The 22,122-nt window shown below is 39.8% G+C and overlaps 1 protein-coding gene across 1 annotated transcript in view; it reads left to right on the forward strand.

Annotated features, from left to right (window-relative positions):
* The window catches only part of SLC1A3 (solute carrier family 1 member 3), a 92,256-nt gene that overhangs the window by 64,532 nt on the left and 5,602 nt on the right, over positions 1 to 22,122 (forward strand). The window contains exons 4-8 of the mRNA XM_084628575.1: positions 6,858 to 7,062; positions 8,843 to 8,885; positions 17,055 to 17,350; positions 20,061 to 20,294; positions 20,705 to 20,899. Of these exons, the coding sequence (XP_084484701.1) occupies positions 6,858 to 7,062; positions 8,843 to 8,885; positions 17,055 to 17,350; positions 20,061 to 20,294; positions 20,705 to 20,899 (973 nt within the window). The remainder of the gene's footprint in view (positions 1 to 6,857; positions 7,063 to 8,842; positions 8,886 to 17,054; positions 17,351 to 20,060; positions 20,295 to 20,704; positions 20,900 to 22,122) is intronic.

Genomic DNA, 22,122 nt, shown 5'->3' on the forward strand with positions numbered 1-22,122 from the left:
TGTTTAGCAGAGGTGGTTTTATTTATTTATTTATTTATTCATTTATTTATTTTTGGTCCTTTTACTATTCTTTTTAATTTGGGGTCTACATTTAATTTGATCCTCTATTAGGGTCTTTTTAAAAAGTTTCCATGCAGCTTGCAGGCATTTCATTCTTGTGGCTGTTCCTATTCATTTCCATTTAACTAGCTTTCCCTTTTTTGTGTAGTTCATCTTTCTGAAGTTAAATGCTACTGTGGTGGGTTTCTTTGGCATTTTACCACCCAGAAGAATGTTAATTTAATTACATTATGGTCACTATTACTGATATTCACCTCTTGGACCAGATCCCTTGCTTCACTTAGGACTAAATCAAGAATTCCCTCTCCCCCTGTGCATTCCAGGACAAGCTTCTCCAAAAAGCAATCATTAATGGTGTCTAGAAACTTTATTTCTGCATCCTGTTCTGAGGTGACATGTACCCAGTCAATATGGAGATAGTTGAAATCCACCATTATTATTGAGTTTTCTATAACAGAGTTCAAAAAAGAGCTAGATAAATTCATGGAGGATAGGTCCATCGATAGCTATTAGCTAGGATGGGCAGGGATGGTGTCCCTAGCCTCTGTTTGCCAAAAGCTGGGAATGGGTGACAGCGAATGGATCACTTCATGATTACCTGTTCTGTTCATTCCCTCTGAAGCACCTGGCACTGGCCACTGTTGAAAGACAGGATACTGGGCTAGATAGACCTTTGATCTGACCCAGTATGACTATTCTTATATATATAGCCTATATATATATAGCCTCTCTAATCTCCCTGAGCATTTCACAATCACCATCACCATCCTGGTCAGGTGGTCAGTAACATATTCTTACTGTTATGCTCTTATTAGTCAAATATGGAATTTCTATCCATAGTGATTCTATGGTACAGTTTGACTCATTTAAGATTATTACTATATTTGATACTATGCTTTCTTTCACATATAGTGCCACACCCTCACCAGAACGACCTATTCTGTCGTTCCTATGTATCTTGTACTCTAGTATTCCAAGATACTAGTACCTATATATCTTGTACCCTAGTATTCCAAGATTCCAAGTCATTGATTTCCACCAAGTTTCTGTGATGCCTATTATATCAATAACCTCACTTAGTACCAGGCACTCAAATTCACCCATTTTATTCTTTAGACTTCTAGCATAAGTATACAAATATTTTTAATTTTCACTTTTTAGTTTTCTGCTTTCATGTGATGTAACTGAATTGGACTCTTTCATTTGACTGTTTCTCTTCAGTTCCTAAGTGTACTTTATCAACTTCTATCCTCTCCTCTTTACTAGAATATAGAGAGTCCCCAGTAGTAGATCCTCCCCATGTGTTGTCTCTTTCTGAACTCCTCTGCAGCTGTCAGCTTTCCTCTAGCTCTTGGTTTAAAAACTCCTTTAAGACCTTTTTAATTTTCCATGCCAGCAATCTCGTTTCATTTTGGTTTCGGTGGAGCCCATCCTTCCTTATAGGCTCCTCCTTTCCCAAATAATAAACCTAAGACCCTCCTCCTTACATCATTGTCTCATCCACACACTGAGACCCTGCAGTTCTGCATGTCTAATTGGCCCTGTGCATGGAACTGGAGGCATTTCAGAGAATGGTATCCTGGAGGTCCTGGACCTTAATCTCTTATCTAACAGCATGAATTTGGTCTCCAGAACCTCTCTCCTACCTTTTCCCATGTCATTGTTACCATGACCACCTCCTCCCCAGCACTGCACATAAGTCTGTCAAGATGTCTCGAGAGATCTGCAACCTTTGCACCTTGCAGGCAATTCACCATGCAGATCTCCCAGTTATCACAAACCCGGCTATCTATATTTTTAATAGTCAAATCCCCCATTACTATTACCTGTTGCTTCCTAATAACTGGGTTCCCTCCCCTTGAGAAGTATCCTCACTCTGAGATGATACCATGACATCATCTGAAAGGAGGGTCCCAACTATGGGATCATTTCCCTCTATTCCAGTTTGATGTTTTCCTTGCCCGAGACTTTCATCCTCCTCAACGGCACTGTCAGAGGCTGTCAGACTGGGGTGGGACCGGTCTACTGTGTCCCAGAAAGTCTCATCTGTGTATCTCTCTGTCTCCTTAGATCCTCCAATTCAGCCACTCTGCTCTCAAGAGCCCATACTCGGTCTCTGAGAGCTTTTTTTCCTTGGACTGAATGCAACACATATGCCACCTGCTTACAAGGCTTACAAGGCAGGTAATCATACCTGCTGTATTCAGTGCAGTCTCTGGTTAGTTCTTTACCTTATCACAACACAAAACTACAAATTAGCTTACACCCATCTCAGAACAACTTTACTGAGTCCTGTTTGCAATGATTAAGAAAAGAAAATAATAATAATCCAACTGGGTTCAAGAAAATCACCAAAGCACAGCCCTAGGCTAATTTGTATGGCTGTGATCTGGATGGGAAGGAATAAAATAGTGGCTGGTAGTCAACCATTTTTGGTAAGGTGCAGTCTGTAATTATTGTATGCCAATAATTAACTGCAACTCTTTGCACTCCCTCTCAATTACCATACTTGTTGCTACCTTTCCTAGTTCTCAAAACATTTTGTTCAATTTCCTATCTAGCACCTTTGTTAGGGAGTGATGTACTGCTTTGCCCTTTGTTCCAAGCACTCTGGAGAACTGCGTGTTATGTCTTTATTTCAGCCACAGTATGACTGATTCACACTCATTTCAGGAGAAAAGGGGCAGAGAGTATGTGAAGTGGGGGGCAGGAATTTGGGTTTGTTTTGAATCTTAGAAACCTCTTTTCCCCTAAACATGATTCCCATTCAGCCTGTGTGTGCGTGGATACAAAAATTACCAGCACTCTGCTCACGGTTGCCTTGACAACTTCAAGGCATTCTTGTTTATGGTGACCAGTGGGCCTGCAAGTTTCCCAGGCCCATGGGGAAGGGGAGGGCATACGAAGAAGAAGAAGATGGAGCAGAGATGAATGAGATGGCAAAGTAGTTGAGAGCCAGCAGCCATGTGGGAGAGCGAGCTGCGAGCAGGATTAAAGGGGCACATACATCTCCACAGAACAATGGGAGCTTTTGCTGGCTTTCTATGGAAGAAAAGAATATGTACACAATGGCCTGTGACACATAAAAGCCTCAGAGCTAACTTTATTGCTTCTCCATTAAGGACTTTGCCAGAGACCCATTCAGCCCTAAGAAGCTTCGTCAACCCTTAAAAATAATTAAGAAAATAAAAGCTTTCATTCTTTCTTGCTTTAAAAAATCTGAATTATTTTGGATAATTTTTTTAGTGTTGACACGATGAAAGCTATTGAAAGCTTTGGGCTCAATCCTGCAAAGTGCCAGCAGCTTCTCATGAGGTGCTGAGTGCCCTTTGCTCTCAATGACTTCAGTAAGAGGTGAGGATACTCAGTACCGCCCAGGAGGTGCTGTGAGGTGGAAATTTGCCTTCTCCTCATATAGCGAAACATGATCGTTTGTTAATATTTGTCTCTCAACACTCTATCTTGAACATTTATTTTAGTACTCTTAAAGGTCAAGAACAGGGGGCAGAGCAGTCAGTCCCTCCTGGCCTCAAACTCGAAAATCCTTTGTCTGAAGAAGAAGAGCAGGAATAAGACCAGAACAATTTAAATACAAGGCAACATCACAGCATGAACGCGGAAGAGGAAGCCAAGTTGGAATGCAGCTTAGTCAGAAAAGAGTATGACTCCTGGTACCTACTCAGGGTCTCATCCAAAACCCACTGAAGCCATTGACTTCACTGAGCTCTGGATCAGCCCCTCAGGGTATGTCCATTCTAATAAAAGACCCAGGCCTGACCTAGGTCAGCAGACTCAGGTTCACAGAGCTTGGACTACAGGGCTATAAAATTGCAGTGTAGACATTCACAAAAAGAAAAGGAGTACTTGTGGCACCTTTTCTTTTTGTGAATACAGACTAACACGGCTGTTACTCTGAAACCTGTCAGTGTAGACATTCAGGCTTGAGTTGGAACCTGGGCTCTGAGTACCTGCAAGGGGAGCATTTCAAAACTCAGGCTCCAGCCCAAGCCCAAACATCTACACTGCGATTTTATAGCCCAGCAGCCCAAACTCCATGAGCCAGAGTCGGCTGACCTGGTCCAGCTGCAGCTGAGCCACAGGTCTTTTATTGTAGTGTAGACGTACTGTAAGACAACAAATCCAGCTCATCACACTCCCCCCATGCCAGTCCAACAATGAAATATGATCATAGGGTCTGATTCTGCAAAAGTGCTGATCACCTCCAGAAAGGTGTTGAGCAGCCCCAATTCCCACAGACTTTGGGAGCTGAGGCCACTCAGTCCCGGGGTATCTGGCCAGTGGTACAAGGAGATGGTAAAACCTATAAAAGCATCAAGAGGCCAAACCTACAAAATCTCCGGGAGTAAATGCACTCAGCATTAGCCCCCAGTCACCTGGCAAGAGCAGGACAGTATCTCCTGACAGAGGATATAACAGAGACTATACCTGATCTTAGCTAAAATGCAGAGGAAAAAAATACACAGCATACTGTTACTTGTTTTGTAATATAGTACAAGGGGAATAAGAACATATGATCATTTAAACTCAAAATACATAAGCAAAGTTTTGAACAAATTGACTTAAAAAGTGAATATAAATTTATTCTTGATTTTGTTAATCTCACATTTTCTTTCTATCTTTGTTAATTATACATTTTTTTATCACATTGAAGAACTAAAAATAACATAATCCTAACAAATCCCATCTGGTATAAAAATTGTACATGTGCATTATGGAACCAGAAAGGGCCAACAATTACTAAGTTTGTGTTTAGACATATTAGTAAAGTAGGGTGAATATTTGAATTCTTTTGTGGAATTTTGCGGGGGGGGGGGGAGGAAAGCAATGCCCATTCCTAGATAAAAGGGTTTTTATGATTTACTTCCTGTTTAAAACAACAATACTAATACTTTGAACTCACTAGTATATAACATACAAGGATCTCAAAGCACATAACAAATATGGAATTAGATTTCACAACATCACAGTGAGGTACCATAGGCAAGTATTATTACCCCATTTTACCCCATTATTACCCCAAATTATCTGAGGCACAGAGGAGTGACAGGCCATATATTCCAAAGGTTGGATTCCCATTTGACAATGCAATTTGTGCCTGTAAAATTTTGTCCTTGCATTAGAAGTATAATGCAGGCAGTTAAAGATGTCAGTATAGCAATCTTCTTCTGCAACATTTTGTGGGTGCAATTTTTACATAAAAAGGGTAGTGCAAATGAAAGGTTAGGCCTAAGTGACATGATCAAATTTACACCAGAAGTCTATGGCAGAGCCTGGAATGGAACCCAGATATCTCTTTTGATCTTAGTTACATCAGTGTACATCTAGGGTAATTCCCTTGTAACTCCAAACAGTGCATATTTACAGCAATTACAATGTATAATAAATTTTACAAAAACTAATCAGTTTAACTAGGTTATGGTTCTTGTTTTAGGTTTGCATATTATTTATGTTCAGATTCTTTATATTCATGGCAGTCCCTTTTTTATATGTTGCATGTTTTACCTATGAGATAGGTTCTCTGAGCACAAAATGGGTGCCTTTCACTGTACTTCATAAATTCAAAGACAGATATAAATGAAGAGACAATGCTCAGATACTATGGTGATTGGTATCAATGTAAGAATCTAGAAAGGCAGACAGACAGAAACAGTAGATACCCTAGGCTAGATAGTGCCCAACACTATATGAGTCCATAAGGAGGAGATGGAGAGGGTATAGAGATCCTTGCCCATCCCTTGCATCATTCCACAGGTGGTAGGTACAAATTCAATGGAAGCATAATTACTGATTTTAAATAGCTGCGTTAGCATTCCAAATGCAGACTGGGAAGGCGTTTCACCCCTTAAAGTGGTTACAGGAGGAGCAGTAACCATATCTGTTGAAAGAGTGATGGATCAACCACCCCAACTGTGCACTTCCTAGGATCCTTGGGAAATTCTTACTTAGGGAGCCACAGTTCCTCTTGGGCCTCCTACTACAGAAAGGCTCCTCCACTTGAAAACCACAATCTGACCCTGTTTGTGCAACCCAGTCAACAGATGATTAAGTAGATGCCACATTGGGCACCCTGGTATCCACATTAAATCAGAATTGCACTAAGATCAGCCAAGTGTTAGGATTAATATCTCAAACTTTTGGGATGCCTACAAAAGACTCCAAATGTTTAATTCATACAATCACAAGGATTTTCTGAATTAAACTAATGTCACTTAATCTATTTGAATCTCCCATGGCTTGGGCCAGAGGTAAACCCAGGTCATTGTACTAAACATTTAAGAACGGCACTCCATGCACACACACTTCTATAAACACATCAGGTAGCCAATATTGTCTGAAGATACTCTGTGATTTCTTCCCTGCCATTCCAGATTAAGTGCATCAGATTTCTATGAAGCATTTTTGGATTACACTTAATCTGATAACCAAAACTCAATGTATTATCTCTGTGGTACAAAGGAATTGCCACATCGGATCAGACCAATGGTCACTCTAGTTCCCTATCCTGATTCCAACAGTTGCTAAAACCAGATAATTCAGAGGAGAGTTAAGCTCTCCTAACAGATAATTATGTAATAACAAGCATGGGGGGCGGGGGATGTAACAATAGCAGCACTACCTGTGAAGAGGAACAGAGTAGTTTTACTAGGCCAGTATAACTTCGGTTGCTTTAAATGTACTTGTTATTAGAACTCCTCTCACAAAGCCTCAGGTTGCTGAGTTTACAATCTTCACGCACAGTTTTATGAGGTGAATGTCCTTGTGCTTAAATTTATTAGGAACGGCTGCCCTGGATAGTAAAGCATCAGGGAAGATGGGAATGCGAGCAATTGTCTACTACATGAGTACTACGATCATTGCTGTAATAATTGGCATAATCATTGTGGTTATCATCCACCCTGGGAAAGGTACAAAGGAAAATATGCACAGAGAAGGCAAAATTATGCAAGTGACAGCAGCAGATGCCTTTCTTGACTTAATCAGGTACGGCTATTATATTGTACATCTTCTGTAGCAATGGCAACAACAGCAATATTTAGATGTACATCACAAGGAAAATTAACACAGAAAATCTGGGACAGTGACTAGCTAAACTAGCCAAACTTCATTTGAAGCTGGTGATGCCAACAGTGTCGTTACAAAATACAGAACTAGCACAGTAAGTACTTTCAAATAAGCAGCCGAACAAAGTGGCAAGGAAAGAAACTGCTTTTAAAATTCAAAGCAATGTTGTGCTCAGAAACCTGCTTTACTGCCTCCACAAGTTCCTCTCCTTGCCCGCATACTACATCTTCTAACACCAAGTTCCTCTCCTCTCCTTTGCCCCCGTCTCCAACAAGAATCTCATTCCACCTGAATCTATTCATTTAGTCATTCATCTTCCTTTACATGGCGGCCCCTGCTTTGGGGCCATATGGTTACCTCTGCTCAATTTGCATTGAGAAGAGAGAGAAACTAGGGGAAAGTAGATAAAATGCATGGAAGAATGGAGCAGAAGTAATGTAGCCTGTTTTCTCCAAGCTAAAAGAAACTCTGCAGTGCCATTTCTGTCCAACCGATGTTCCACAGGTGTGCCAGGAAGTGGGGAAGCAGATAATGAATGTGAACCCAGTGGCTTTACCACCAAGAAATTCAGAAGAAGTTCATGCTTTGTTAACTCCAGCAGAGAGGGTCACAGAGCACAGACATGGATGGAGGCCTCCGAGAGCCAGGCTGCCAGGAAGGGGGTCTCCAGAATGGAGCAAGAAGAGGCTTTCACTCACCAAGATAATTAAATTTCAGCATTGTGGAAAAAACACTTGTAATACGTATAAAATATTACTCTAAAATACTGTATGCCACGTCAAATGTACTTTAAACATTAGAAAGAGAGCTGTATGAACGGATTTTTCAGTTTGCTGGCAATTTCAAAAAATAATAAAAAAATTGTTTTGGATCAAATGAAAAATAAAATTTTTCAAAATTTTAGGCAAACTGAAAACTGAAAAAAAAATTGCTTTGGGTCAAACAAAATGAAACATTTTTGTTCATTTTTGTACATTAATGTTTTTTAATTTAAAAAAGTAAAATAAAAGGAACTTTCAAAACAAAAAGTCATTACAGATCAAAAAATTGAAACACTTTGTTTGGAAAGTGTCAAAACAAAATGTTTCAGTATTTTGGGGGGAATTTTGTTAGGTTGTTTGTTTGTTTTTTACTGAAACAATTTGGCAAAATTGACGTGAATATGTGAAATGTTTAAGTGTCACTGAATCTGCATCATTTGCTGAAAAAAATGTTTTGGTCAAAAAATTTCATCCAGCTCTAATTAGGAAAACATATTGACTATTCCCTTTTAGTAATCACAATACCCTAGATTGTGTGACTGTCAAAATGTCAGCAGTTTTCATTTGAAAAGAAGCGGAGTTGCATTTCATATTGAGCAAAGTTAATCTGTATCCAGATCATTTTAATAAATACCTATACCAAAAAAGAGTCAGTACAGACCCTCTAATCGTGTTCATTTGGCAAACCCACCAACATTCTGTTATGTAGGATTTGAAACACAGTTCTTTACTCGCTTGCCCAAACCATCCAAAATTTTGTCCTGAAAAGGTAATAAGGTAATACTATAAATGAGGCCCTATTCACTATAACATATACACATGTATTTTTTCATCTTAGTGATCCTTCAGTAATCAGTTTATCCCCATCAGCTGAGCTACTGGTTAATATGTTGCTAGAATGTGATTAATATTTCTGACATTTTTTCTCCTTTTCACAGAAACATGTTCCCTCCAAACTTGGTGGAAGCCTGCTTTAAACAGGTAAAAATGTGCTGTTATTTCTAATTGAAACTCCAGTGTGGTATCTTTCATGTAGTAAATTAAAGACTGATATGTTATTCATGTATTTTTAAGGAACAGCCAATGATTTTGCTTGTCCTTACAGCAGTCATGGACGTGTACTATTATTTTTCAGCTAAAGAAAATGAACTAAAATGGGTGTTTGTTTTTGTTCATTTGTACAGTGGTACTTGTTGTGAGAACTGGGAAAACCCACCTGGGCCAGCAAGCTCAAAAATTAAAACTTCTCCAGATTTGCGTGATTCATGAGCCAAAGGCAAGCTTAATGAAAATCAATGGAGAATTTTCTTTTCAAAGACAATATTGGGCTCAGGGGGATGAAGAGATGGTGAATAATCAATGTACTAGTGGTACAAAGGCTGGAACACATCCAGGAATATCACATGGGAAGTCTGCAAAGAACATAGGTTGGAAGTAGAGGAGCTAACTCTGCATACTTCAAAAGCAAAGCATATAGGTCAAATTAATATAAAGCATTGCTTGTACTTCTCACTTACTGCCTGATGATAAGGCAGGAATGCCACTTAATTGTTACTTATTGTGTTCCTCCACCTGTAATCTAGCCCTAACCAACATTCCTGTTAAAAGGGAAAAATAAAAGAGACTAGTGAGATTTTTAAATTCCCTTAAAAAACTTTGGAGGGCAATACATGAATACAGTGAGCTTTCTACATATACATATATATTGCCATGAATATGATTATTTCTTTCTGATACTGTAGTTTCTCATCTTTAGCTGATGCTATACACCATTCATTAGTGCAGTGGTTCTCAAACTTTTGTACTGGTGACCCCTTCACATAACAAGCCTCTGAGTGCAACCCCCCTTATAAATTAAAAACACTTTTAAATATATCGAATACCATTAGAAATGCTGGATGCAAAGCGGGGTTTGGGGTGGAGGCTGACAGCTCGTGACACCCCCCCCCCCCGTTGAATAACCTCACAATCCCCTGAGGAGTCCCAACCCCCAGTCTGAGAACCCCTCATTATGTATCAGAAACTTTGCCTGGAGCCATAGCTGTATCTTGAGGCTTCTCTATGCCTTACAATATCTTTAAAATGTCTCATCTTCATGTGTTCAGCACTCAAGGGGTCTAGTCTTATTAAATAGTCTCAGTAACACTCCAAGCTACCGTGGAAAAGAGTTCTGAACAAACACCTCAATGAGGCCAGTTTAAATGACTGATAGCAGTGAACAGCAAAATAGTTCATATTAGTTGTTTTAAACCCAATATATGCAAGGAGATTTTACCTTAAGTATGAGAGTTAAATTTTTATTTAAATGCACAATTTCCACTCTATACAATGCAAGAACTGTTATGCAAATAAAAATGTTCTGTAGGTTTTGTTGACAAACATACCATGCTTCACAATTTACTCATAGTATAGAAGAGTTGCCAGAAATAGCTGAATAAATAGGAGATATTTAAGGACAATTGTTTCTGGCTGGTCCCTTTCATCATTAGACTGTGCTTACTGAGAAAGCATCTCTTTAAATCTGTCCATATCGGCGTTATTAATGTTTAAATCATACCCTTGAACTTCAAATCAAGTAAGATAGATACAATACAGTGCAACTTTTAGAAACTAGAAATTATTTTATCAAATCTGTAATATAAAATATCAATCCATTTCACAGCAGAAGTAATTATGGACCAGATTTACAAAGGTATTTAGACATCAAAATACAATGGCCCTATAGACTTCTTTTCAAAAACTTACCTTAAGGGTTTTTGGTGTGTTTCTCAGAAGACTTGTGAAGAAGGTATTATTTAACTTGCATAGTCCGGTTCACTAACATTCTAAATATTGGCATAAAGACTGAAAATTCTGATACATATATTTCATAATCCTTTGCTCCCAAGAGATTACAATGATGTGTGGCTGCAGAAATATGGAAACCATAATTGCCAACAACTCAATATCCAAATTGGCATCAAATCTGCATCAAAATCAAGCAGTTGTGATAATCTTTTGAAAAATAAGATTATGTGGTGAATTCTGTGGTCACACGGTTCTCAGCTCTGTTGTCTCCTTCAAAAATGAATGTATTTGCTTGAAGAGATTTGCTGAATATGCACTAGAGCCTTTTCTTTCTTTATCCTTCTAGCCCACACAGGAAATAATGTAATGAAATATACTGAGGTTTTATCCCCCTGCCTTACATAGAAGTACTGTATAATGATTCTGTTTGAATCATTGGGGTTTGAATCTATGACCTTCAGCACTGGAAACATGAGCCTTTACCTTTGAATTAAAAGAGTAGCTCTATTAAGCAGCAGTGGAGCAGACCAGTTATTTCCAAATGTTGTACTCCGTCCTCTCATGGGCTACAGCCCATGCTCACATATATATCAACTATTAATGGTATGCTACAATACTGTGATATACGACATTATATTGTCCTTACTGTGACTCGTTTCCTTGAGGTGGACGCTTGTTTTCCATTTGCATGACTGAGGAAAGCAGGAGAAAGGGGAACGTAATCCGGGAACATAATCCCCATTCTGCTCTTGCTTCCGCTTTCCTTTCCACCCTTCAGCCCTTTGACCACCCCCACCTCCTACTCTGTCCCCCTCCCTGCTCTATCAGCAAAACCCCGAGGCAACAAGCTGCTGCCTCCTCTCCCTGCACTCCCCCTCTCTGCCAGCAGGTATCTCCACAAGAGCTGCACCAGCAAGAGGAGTGGTGGAGCAGACAGTCTCTCTGCACTCAGCGCCAGCACCATAGCAGCCACTGGTGGGCAGGGGGAGTCACTACAGGGCAAAAAAGCCCTCCTCAGTTCCTGTTGGGTGCATGCGTGGGATGTTCGTCAGAGCTGGGAAAACCCTGCCAACAAATTCCCAGCAAAAATGTAGCACAAGGTTGTCAGGCCCCCACCACTGGGCTCTAGCCCCACAGGCTGAGGGAGCCTATAGTGGACTTTTATGTGGACCAGGCACTAGAGAGGGACAAAGACCCACACTGCCCTGGTGTGTCACGCTGGAAAGAAAGGTGCTGACACATAGATTTTGTCAGGAAATATAAAGTGCTCTCCCCCTCCCCAATAAATCAGTTTTACCAGCTCTGGCCCCCTGCTTTTCCTCAGGCAGTTCATCATCACTACCAACCTCCCATTCTAATCTAGGCAATACACTTCCCTAGATGTTTGGGAATTGCCTAGGTCACTGTTTTTTGTGTTACTCTCTTCTCCCACTGTGGAAGAACACATATACTACTACCTCCCTGTCTCTCTCAGCATCTCTTCCAGTGCATCAATAACAGGTTCAGATCACTGCTAGCCCCATAGGGTTAAACCAAATTGTGTGAGTCTTTACACCAGTTGTGTACATCCATGTGATAAGTGTCAGTCTTCATTCCACTGTACATTGACAACTTGTTTTTGCGGTTTCTACTAGCAGTGGATGAATCTCAAAAGATTCAGTTCCAGTCAGTATCCAGATAGCTCGGGTGCTTATCTGAAGCTTAGATGAATTTATTCAAACTCTTCTCCATTCATAATCCCCATATTCTCTCTCACTCGTGACATTCTAATAGATCCCTGGCACTGCCTTCTGTCTCTGACCCTGATCCCTTCATTTCTTTTCCTCCCCTAAATTTGAAGAGCCTATGGTATGACCCAGAAGAATTAGCAACCTGCAGCTGGGGTTCACATTCTGAGGCTATGTCACAGGGGCGAGGGAGACCAAGATGAACTGGATGGTCATGGGGAAGGAAAGGAAGCACAAGAGCTTGTGGGATGGTCAGCATTTTAGCGGTTTTCACTTGAAAATAAGTGGAACCTGAAGCCTACTGAAGTATCACAAAGAAAAATTTGTGGCACCTAATGTTGGAAATCAAGAAAGTCTGACATAAGAGAATGGCAAGGTTCATCCTGCTAACTGTATTTTTTCTGAACCTGTTCATCCATTTATTATTATTCTTTCCTGCAAGTCCCTGCACAATGGAACAGAAGTGTTTCTTATTTTTGCTCTTATAGTGTATTTCACATTGGTAGTGGCAGGTTAGGAGGTTTGAGCTGGTACAATGGTCACCATTAAAAAATATTTCACCAAAAGTTATACCACGTATCCGAGTCACCAAATTTACATTATATTCTAATTGCATTATCTCACATACCATGGTGTTACCTCTGTTGTTAAAAACTGAATTTTAATAGTAACCATTTTATGTCACTATCTTTTTTGCAAGTTGATTACTGAAGTGTTCGACTACACTAGTACGAGTTTGCTAATTTAAATGTTATGCAGTAAATACAAATCAAATTGCTTTCAATGGTTTGTATCACCAAATACAGTGATGATTCATTTTGGTATGTAAGGCAATCAATACTGTTTGTTTTCATACTAGGATAATTTAATTAAAATTCATCTTGAAATATATTATTTATTACTGAAAGAACACCATAGTTTGCAAAAGTCCAATAATGCCATTATTTTAATCTCTATAATGCTATCAAGGGAAAAAAGGCTCTACCTTGAAACGAAGGGGCCATATCCGCCACTGGTATAAATTAGCATAGCTCCATCGGCTTGTGAGGATCTCTGGCCCATCATGTATTGGTAACTTGGACATGGTGTATTACTGCCAAAAATATAACAACCTTGTTTTCCTGATACCCCAGTCCTGCAATGCTTTTCTTACATGAATAGCCTTAACTCTCATGAGTAGTTCCATTGAAGAAATAGTCAAAAGAATAAAGACGCGCAGTATCAGTAAGTAAGACATTAAAATGTCACTTTGATCGAACTCTACCAGAGTTCAGTTTAACACTGTAATTTATAGAAATATCCTCACCCAGCCCCCAATATATAGCTTGTGCCTTTCCCTTCACATAAGGGCCCACACAGATAACCTAGTCATCCTCCCACTGAGATGCAGTAGCTGTCTACTTAAAAGTGACCATCTTCTGGTTCCCAGCTTGGACTGAAAAGGGCTGGGATTTATTAGCAGTTCAGGCACTGCATCTCAGTTAAGGAGACTGTGATTTGTTGTATAAACCCCACACTGGAACGAAAGGTGTTAAGGAGAAACTCAGGGCCCAGGTGACTCTATCCAGCCCCACCTGCAAAGCATGTGCCAGCTGGAGGTGGAGCAGAAGGGACCTGATAGGGCAGGGAGAAAAAGCTATCTTGAGAGCTCCTGAAGAAGGGCTCTGCAGAAACCTTTTCCCTGAGGGAAAGAGCCTGCCTGCTGAGCCCAGAGGGGCTGAAGGTTCAATTATTCTCTTCTTCTTTCACTACTTTGAGGCAAACTGCAAGGCTTTGGTGAGAGAGTGGGTGGTAGGAAGTGGTCTGGGGAGACAGCTTAAAGGCAGTCCTGGGTGCTGGACATTGGCCTCTTACAAGACTCTGGGCCACAGACTAATGGAGTAGGGGGCCTGGGTTCCCTTCCGAATCCCGCTTGTTAAGAAGGGCATGAAAATCCTCACTTCCAGACTCTCCCTCGGGGAAGGAAGCAGAGGATATAGACCTTTAGAATCCTGCAGCAGGGATTGGACACCCACAGGGATCAATAGATAGACTAAAGGTTCCCTCAACCCCAATCCTGAGGGTGGGGGACACCATGACTTCCTTAGGACTCTATCAACCTGCAAATAAATAAGACTGATGGGTGACTTGACTGAAGGATCATGACTGTAGCCAAGGGGAAATATTGGAGGTGGGGCAAGCAGAGGCCTAGCCCCCTAACCACTAGGTGATGCCACCAATGAACACAGTCCATCACAGAGACTTCAAAGCAGTTGCTCCTGGAAATGTTGCTGCCGTTGGTACTCCTACATAAATGGCAGCAAGACTTGTTGAACAGCAGCCTGCGGTTGATGCTGATGACTCAGCAATTCCATCATCGATTTCAAGACCTCCTACATTTACTCCCTTTGTGAAGAAGCTGTTTCATCTTGCCCTGACACTATCTGTATGCAGGTGGAGTTCCCACCCTGCTCCTAACACAATACACTCATTGGCTTCAGGCCAAACTTACCCTCTTCTTGGGGTTTCCTTGATTGTAACCTAAAAGGCAACAATAAAATATATATAGCCTATATTTTCAGCCTATATTTTCTCCTGAGACCAACTAGAATTCTTCCCTGCACTAATACTGTGTCTTACACCCTAGTTTTCTGTGCCTCAGAATGACACCCATTATCCACTCAGACCCTTTCATATCCTGGTCTGGCATTAAAAGGATGACATAATCTGGCTGACAGGGTGAGTCAGAAGAAAAGCTCTACATCTGTGCAGGGTTCTAGCACCTGACATCAGGATGAATCAGCAGAAGAGTTCTGAATCTCTCTGTACGGTCCTTGAACTTGATACCCTATTTCATGCCCTTAAAGATAATATTATCTAATAAAGGATCAAGTGTTTCCCTCTATTGAAATGGAATTTGAGAACTGGTGCAAGATGGAAGACATTAACTCAGTGTCTCCTAAGTCTAATTTAAAAAAAAATGATTGTGTAATTTACATACCCACCACTCCTGCACATTCACCGCTTGCAGACCTGTTGCATTCATAAAGCCTCCTGGGCACTTTTTTCCCCCTAAAAGCAAGAATACAAATATATAAGTCACAATTACCATTGCTAGGTGCATGGAAAAAGAGTTGGAAATGTTTGAAGTACCACATCAGATGGTACCTGGAGAGATATTACTGAGTCAAATAAATAATATTCCTTTAATTATAAATTCTAGGTAATTTCCATTTCTCAGATTGCATGATTAGTGATTAGTGGTTTCTTTACAAATTTTATTTAAAACCCTTGAATATCTGACTATTTTGACAAATGTGTCCTTGTATAAAAGGTTTCCACTAAATCTTCAGAAAGGTACTTCCACTGGGAGTTAAGGACTGAATCCACCTTCCTGACTGCAATGGTTAAGCAAATATTCTTGAGCAGTGCATCAAGAGTGTGTGTCTGATGTATGGAATCTAACCATACCTCAGACCAGTTGAACTCTTTTCTTCCCCTACACTCAGGTTCCTGTTCTTAGTCACAAGAATGCCAACTGTGCATTCATTTCACTTAAAAACTTCCAAAGTCTTGCAATAGTTTTGAACTATTAATAATATTAATAATACTGAATTCCTTGGGTCTGATCCTCATTATCAGTGGGTAGGTGTAATGGGGTAAAATTATCAATATTGCCTAAGTGACTTAGATGCCTAAATACCATTGGGTGCAATGAGATAAAAGTTCCTGAGTCACTTAGGTGCTTTTAAAAAATGTTACCCAGGGAGGTGTAAAGATGCCTTTATGTAAATGAGAATTAGGTTCCTTGTGTTTAGACAGGATAGGGCTGTGATTTGTTTTCTGGTACAGATATAAATATGCAGGATATGAAATTATCCTGGGAAAAATAGAAATGAATACATTGTGGAATATTATTTTCAAAGCAAAGATTTGGAGAATGCTGAGAACTTGAATCTCATTTGTCCACCTGATGTCAGTGGTCACACGAAACAAAATTATTTTGTAAAAAAGAGGTAAATCAATAACAAATGGTTAAAAAGAGAGAGAAAAATTCATGGCTTTGTTAGGGAAAAAATATGTAAAAGTCCTAATTTCAGTATTTAAAAAAGGAAAAGTCATGATACTTATATTATCCTTACATTTATTTTTCCAGTAGAAAAGTATGAAATATCTGTAATCAATAGTTTAAAAGCATATAAAGAGCCAAAAAAGGCCAATTCATGGAAGTCTTGCTGAGTAGTAGGCAAACTCAGTGAAAAAATCATGACTCATTATAAAAACAAAAACTAAAAGACACAGTTTTGTCACAAAAATCATATCTCTGACAAACATAGAGCTTTGATCAAGCATACAGCTTTCATCAAAGCTGTATGTTTGAAATATTAATCTGAGCACATGAATTCTTGAAAATAAGGGTGAAATGCTGGCTCCACTGAAGCCAATGTGAGGTTTTCCATTTACTTCAGGAGATCCAGAATTTCACCCTAAAACTTTATTTTACCCCTAAATATGACACAAACTAATAACTCAAAAGACATTTTAAAATTGGGAAGTAATACTGCTAGTTTCACATGAGAGTGATAAATGACAAGTGTACTCATCTGTTTTTGCAGTAAGTCACTCTGTTTTCTGTCTTTTCTTCTTTTTTTTTAAGTTCAAAACAAACTATGACAAGAGAATATTTAGAGTAGCAATTCCACCCAATGAAACATCCGTGGTGGCTTCCGTAATAAACAATGTATCAGAAGCAATGGAAACCCTAACTCGAATGAAAGAGGAGGTGATCCCTGTTCCAGGTGCCGTAAATGGAGTGAATGCACTGGGACTGGTGGTCTTCTCAATAAGCTTCGGATTGGTGATTGGGAACATGAAGGAGCAAGGGCAGCCATTAAGACACTTCTTTGATAGCCTTAATGAAGCTATCATGAGATTGGTAGCTCTAATCATGTGGTAAGTGCCTCTGTTAAGTGCTATGTTAAATTATTATGTCAAAATGTTTTGAACATTCAGCACCAGCATGTGCTGGATACTGAGTACCTGTGTTTCGTAGGAGATCAGATTAGAAATTCATTGTTCAGCTTTGCTGGAAGGAGGACAGGAGAGACTGGCTGTGATTTAATTAGGCCACACGTTTATTCCTAAATGTCAGTGAGTACCTGGCAGATAAAAGTGTACAATGCAGGTAATTCCATAATCGTTTACATATATCTGAGGGGGAGGCGCTGCTATCAGCCCTCCCCCTTTACCCATCCTGGTCCCCAGCCAACCAACTGCTGGAATCTCACCACCTCTGCCGCTCAAATGTAGATTAAGAGGGGCTATAAAGGAGGTGGGGTTGGCTCCTTGTTGTGCCAGTCATAGGAGCCCTGAAGCCCCCCTTCTCTTCATTTAAAGAATATCTCCTTTAAATCCTTTACCAATCCATTTTATATGATCACTGTATCCCTTCCCTATTGAGTACCTGCACTAGATATCCACCCACATTTACATAATGAGTCGAGACATTGTAGCCTAACCGTCATTTCATGTTTGCCCCAACTAAGCCCCCAACCCACTGTAGGGAAGGTGAAAAAACCCACCTTGCCTTGGCCAATCTGGTGGTATGGGAAAAATGCCTTCCCAGACCCCTGAGAAAGGAGCAACTGGCGTCATCTGCACAGCGGATCATGAAAAACCTGGTATTTAACTATTTCTTGGGGGTGGGAGGATTGGTGCTGCTCTACCTGATCCAGGTAAAAAGAGGGCTTTTCCTGCATCAGCACGGACCTAAATAGTCTTCCCTCTCTTTCCAGTCACTGGGGGCAGGGGATGGGTCAGCACACTGACCTGGTCTGAAGCTACTGCAGCAAGTCACTCTCACACTCAGCAGTCTTTCCAGGGGGGCAGCCTTTCCAGCCTAAAAAGGGCCACACATCTTTTCCTTCAAGCCAGACAATGCCCCCACAGCTTAATGTACAGTGAGGTCATCATGGTCTCTTCTGGCCTTAAAAATCTATGAATCTAAGAATCTTCTGCTGCTGAAAATTGGTATAGCTCCATTGACTTCACTAGACCTACCCCAACTGACAGCTGCTGAGGATCCAGTCCTGAAGGATAATACCTGTTTAGCTATTTATAACTAAACATAATGTTTTAAAATTGAGTTCTGCACACTGATCATCTGAAAAGGATCTAAATATTTTAATGTATATTCATCTCTTGATGCATGTAAGTAATTCCTATTGTCATTACCATTAAGAGGTAAATATACTCTTTAGAGTCCATGACAGAGTTTGCTTGGCATATAAAGATTCTCTTACCGTACCTAACTCTTATCACTCCTTCCCTCTAACTCTATAGGGAGGAAGAGATAGGCACCTTGTCACAATCCCATTCATCAACAATATGCCCATTATTTTCATTAGTTCAGAACACTATTTGCGTTTGCAATGTGCATAGCATAGTAATATGTCACTACTATTCACAAATGTTCATTCTCCTGTGAATTGTTGTTAGTTTTTATATGGTATTCCACAGACAAATAAAAATTAAATCCCTGTTCAGAAGGGTTACCATAAAATCTTTACAAAGTCTAACATTTCTCAGTCAGAGGCCAAATACAACAATTCATTTATGAAATGACATCTTCCCTCATTTGCTACAGCAGATCATCTTACACACCTATACATCTCCAGTGTCATGGAAACTCCTTAAGTAATGGATGCAAAGCTATAAAGTTTATTTTTTATAAAAATTTCTAATATTTTTTTCATACATTTTGTCCTTTACAATCACATCTCTAAACATTATTAATTATTATTATTATACTGGAAATGTTTGAGAATTTAAAATATGGGGAGAGAATTATTACATTGGGAAAACTTCAAGGTGGGTTTGATGGCTGCTAAGAGTAATGTTATAATCAATGTCATAATCAAGTTACGTTATTTTACATGAGTGTAGTAAAATGACAGGTAACAACTTTGTAAATAAGACCCTGTGAAAAGTCCAGCTGCAGTTAAGATTATCTTTTATATACCTTAACTAGCAGGTTGCCATATTGAGCATTAGAGCCTGACCTCAGCTCTGGCTGGGTAGTATTTGGCACAGCAGAGGAAAGTGGTTTAAGCTACTTTTGCAAAGCCCCAGCCATGTGCACAGTCTCCATCATAAAATCAGCCTCCAGGTGGCTCTACCTATCCCATGCCCAGCTGCCTATGGACTGAAGCAGCCTGGCATGAGCCAAACCTAATAGCTTTCTGGCTGTACCTCTTTCCCCAACCACATTCAGCACTGGGAACCAGGAGGCAGGTAGCAAAGGAGCCACTACGCCAGCCCTACACAACCCAGGCATTCCCCCACAGGGGGAATCCTCAGGGAATTGTTTAAAGTGGCTTTTAAATGGCAGTCAGGACTCCACAGGAGTCCATCAGCTGTCGATGGCTGGGAGATGGACTGACTGCATTCTGTTCCTGACCTCCTCTTTGCTGTCCCTGACCCCAGCAGAGCCATGCAAGTGTTGCAGCCACTTTCACTGCTGTAGCCTCCACCAGGTTGACTTGCCACTGCCCAGGATCTTGAATTGGGTCCAGGATGGTTTATGGTCATTATATCAGTATAACTTTGTACACAAACAAACATCTATTTGTTCACACATATTGATTTGCTTACTTATTTGTAGGTATGCCCCAGTTGGTATCATGTTCTTGATTGCTGGGAAAATTGTTGAGATGGAAGATATGGGTGTGATTGGTGGACAACTTGCCATGTACACTGTAACAGTTATCATTGGTTTGCTCATTCATGCTATTATTGTTCTACCACTACTCTACTTCCTGGTTGTTCGTAAGAACCCTTGGGTATTTATTGGAGGACTTCTGCAGGCATTGATCACAGCTTTGGGAACATCTTCAAGGTACGCTATGAAATTTTAAATCCCAATTATAAATAAAATCTGACCAAAATGTTTCCGATCCTGCAGTCCATATGCAAATCTCCAACAGATGTCAATGAGAGGGCCTTAGTCTACACAAATACCATGCAGCATTAGAAAAGATGGTTTTCTGCCATGAAGAAATTTACAAATATCACTGGAGGTACTGCTGTAATTACTAGGCCCACAAAGTTAAAACAATATCTACGTCTGAGAAATCTACGCTATAATATTATTGGTATGATGAACAACATAGGCTGATATAACTGAATAAATTCATTGTCATAGACTAATTTTTTATGCTTTTGGACACTATTTCAGGCCTACTCCTCTCTAGTATAGAAGATTATTATATAAATGAGTATGTATATTGTCTTTTTTTCTTGTTTTAGTTCTGCCACCCTACCCATAACATTTAAATGTCTAGAAGAGAATAATGGAGTGGACAAGCGTATTACAAGATTTGTGCTCCCAGTGGGTGCTACAATTAACATGGATGGGACTGCTTTATATGAGGCTTTGGCTGCAATTTTCATCGCACAGGTTAACAACTTTGAACTGAACTTTGGGCAGATTATCACAATCAGGTACAGAAACCATTATCGATATACTTTGATTCAACGTGCCTTTAAATAACAATGGTGTGAACAACTGATCATTGTATTTAAGAGGGTCAGCAACAGCCATCATTTTAAAAGTATTTTACTTTAGATAGCTTAAGTATCTGTGCAGCGCTTAAGAGCTGTAGGTTTATATTCTGCACAGTGCTGTCCAGTGGGTGCATACTCCAGTTGCAATTTGTGTTAGAGTAAGTTGTTACTATGAAGAATGCTAGGAGCAGAAAAGGTGTTACTGAGACATAGCAAAGTACTATAGTTGGTGTTGTCTAATTGTCTCTTTCTATTTGTGATTCAGCTGCATGTGAAGTATGCACCATAAGCAATCAACACAGTAACATGCTACAATACTAATGCTAAGGGAATACAAATGAATTGGAGAAATCTCAGATTTTGTTAATTATGAACTTTGTGCTGTAAGAAGCATTTCTAGTTTTAAAAACGGTCATCCTAGTTCAATATTCAATCAAGACAAGGGAAAATTCTGCTTTCAGACCCTCATGACTCATTTTGGTTTTGGATGTCTGCTCTCCAGTACATATATGAAACTTGCTATGGATTATATGCATACTGTCTTTTAGATTAAGTTCTCTAGTATTACATAGGGATGATAAATGATGTGTTATCATTAGATCTGTGCTTTAAATCTTGATTCCTCCATAAGATAAAGAAGATTATTTATCAAACAAGGATGAGATGAGACCAAGAAAATTCAGATCGAGATCCACATTTCTCTAAAGCCCAAAAGTGCTTCGATCCAGGGTTTCAGCCATTATTAAGATAAGGGCTAACTATGAAGTTTGGATCCAGATCCACACTTTCATAAAGTTTGCATGTGTTCAGACTGGGGATTTAGTTCAGACCCGTCTCTACAATAAGCATTTCTACTTAAAGACCCCTTAGGTCTCTGCACCATGTGTTTCTCCAACAATGTGAAATTGTATGAAAAATCAGAAAGAAAACCATCCACTCGAACGCCTGCCTTGATTCAGATTTTTCTCTAGAGCCCTTTATACAATTGGGAAAATTGTCTTTTCCTTTTTTGTTTGTACAGTGCCTAGTACAATGGTGTGCTGCTCCATCCCTGGGGCTGCTAGTTGCTATCATAATTATAACATGTATTCATCCTAAAATCAGTAATTTTCTTCATAACTTTTAAAATGTTTACTAAATAGTAAGGAGGATTCTTTTTG

Source organism: Lepidochelys olivacea (assembly GCF_965140295.1).
Source record: "Lepidochelys olivacea isolate rLepOli2 genome assembly, chromosome: 5".
NCBI classification, from domain to species: Eukaryota; Metazoa; Chordata; order Testudines; family Cheloniidae; genus Lepidochelys; species Lepidochelys olivacea.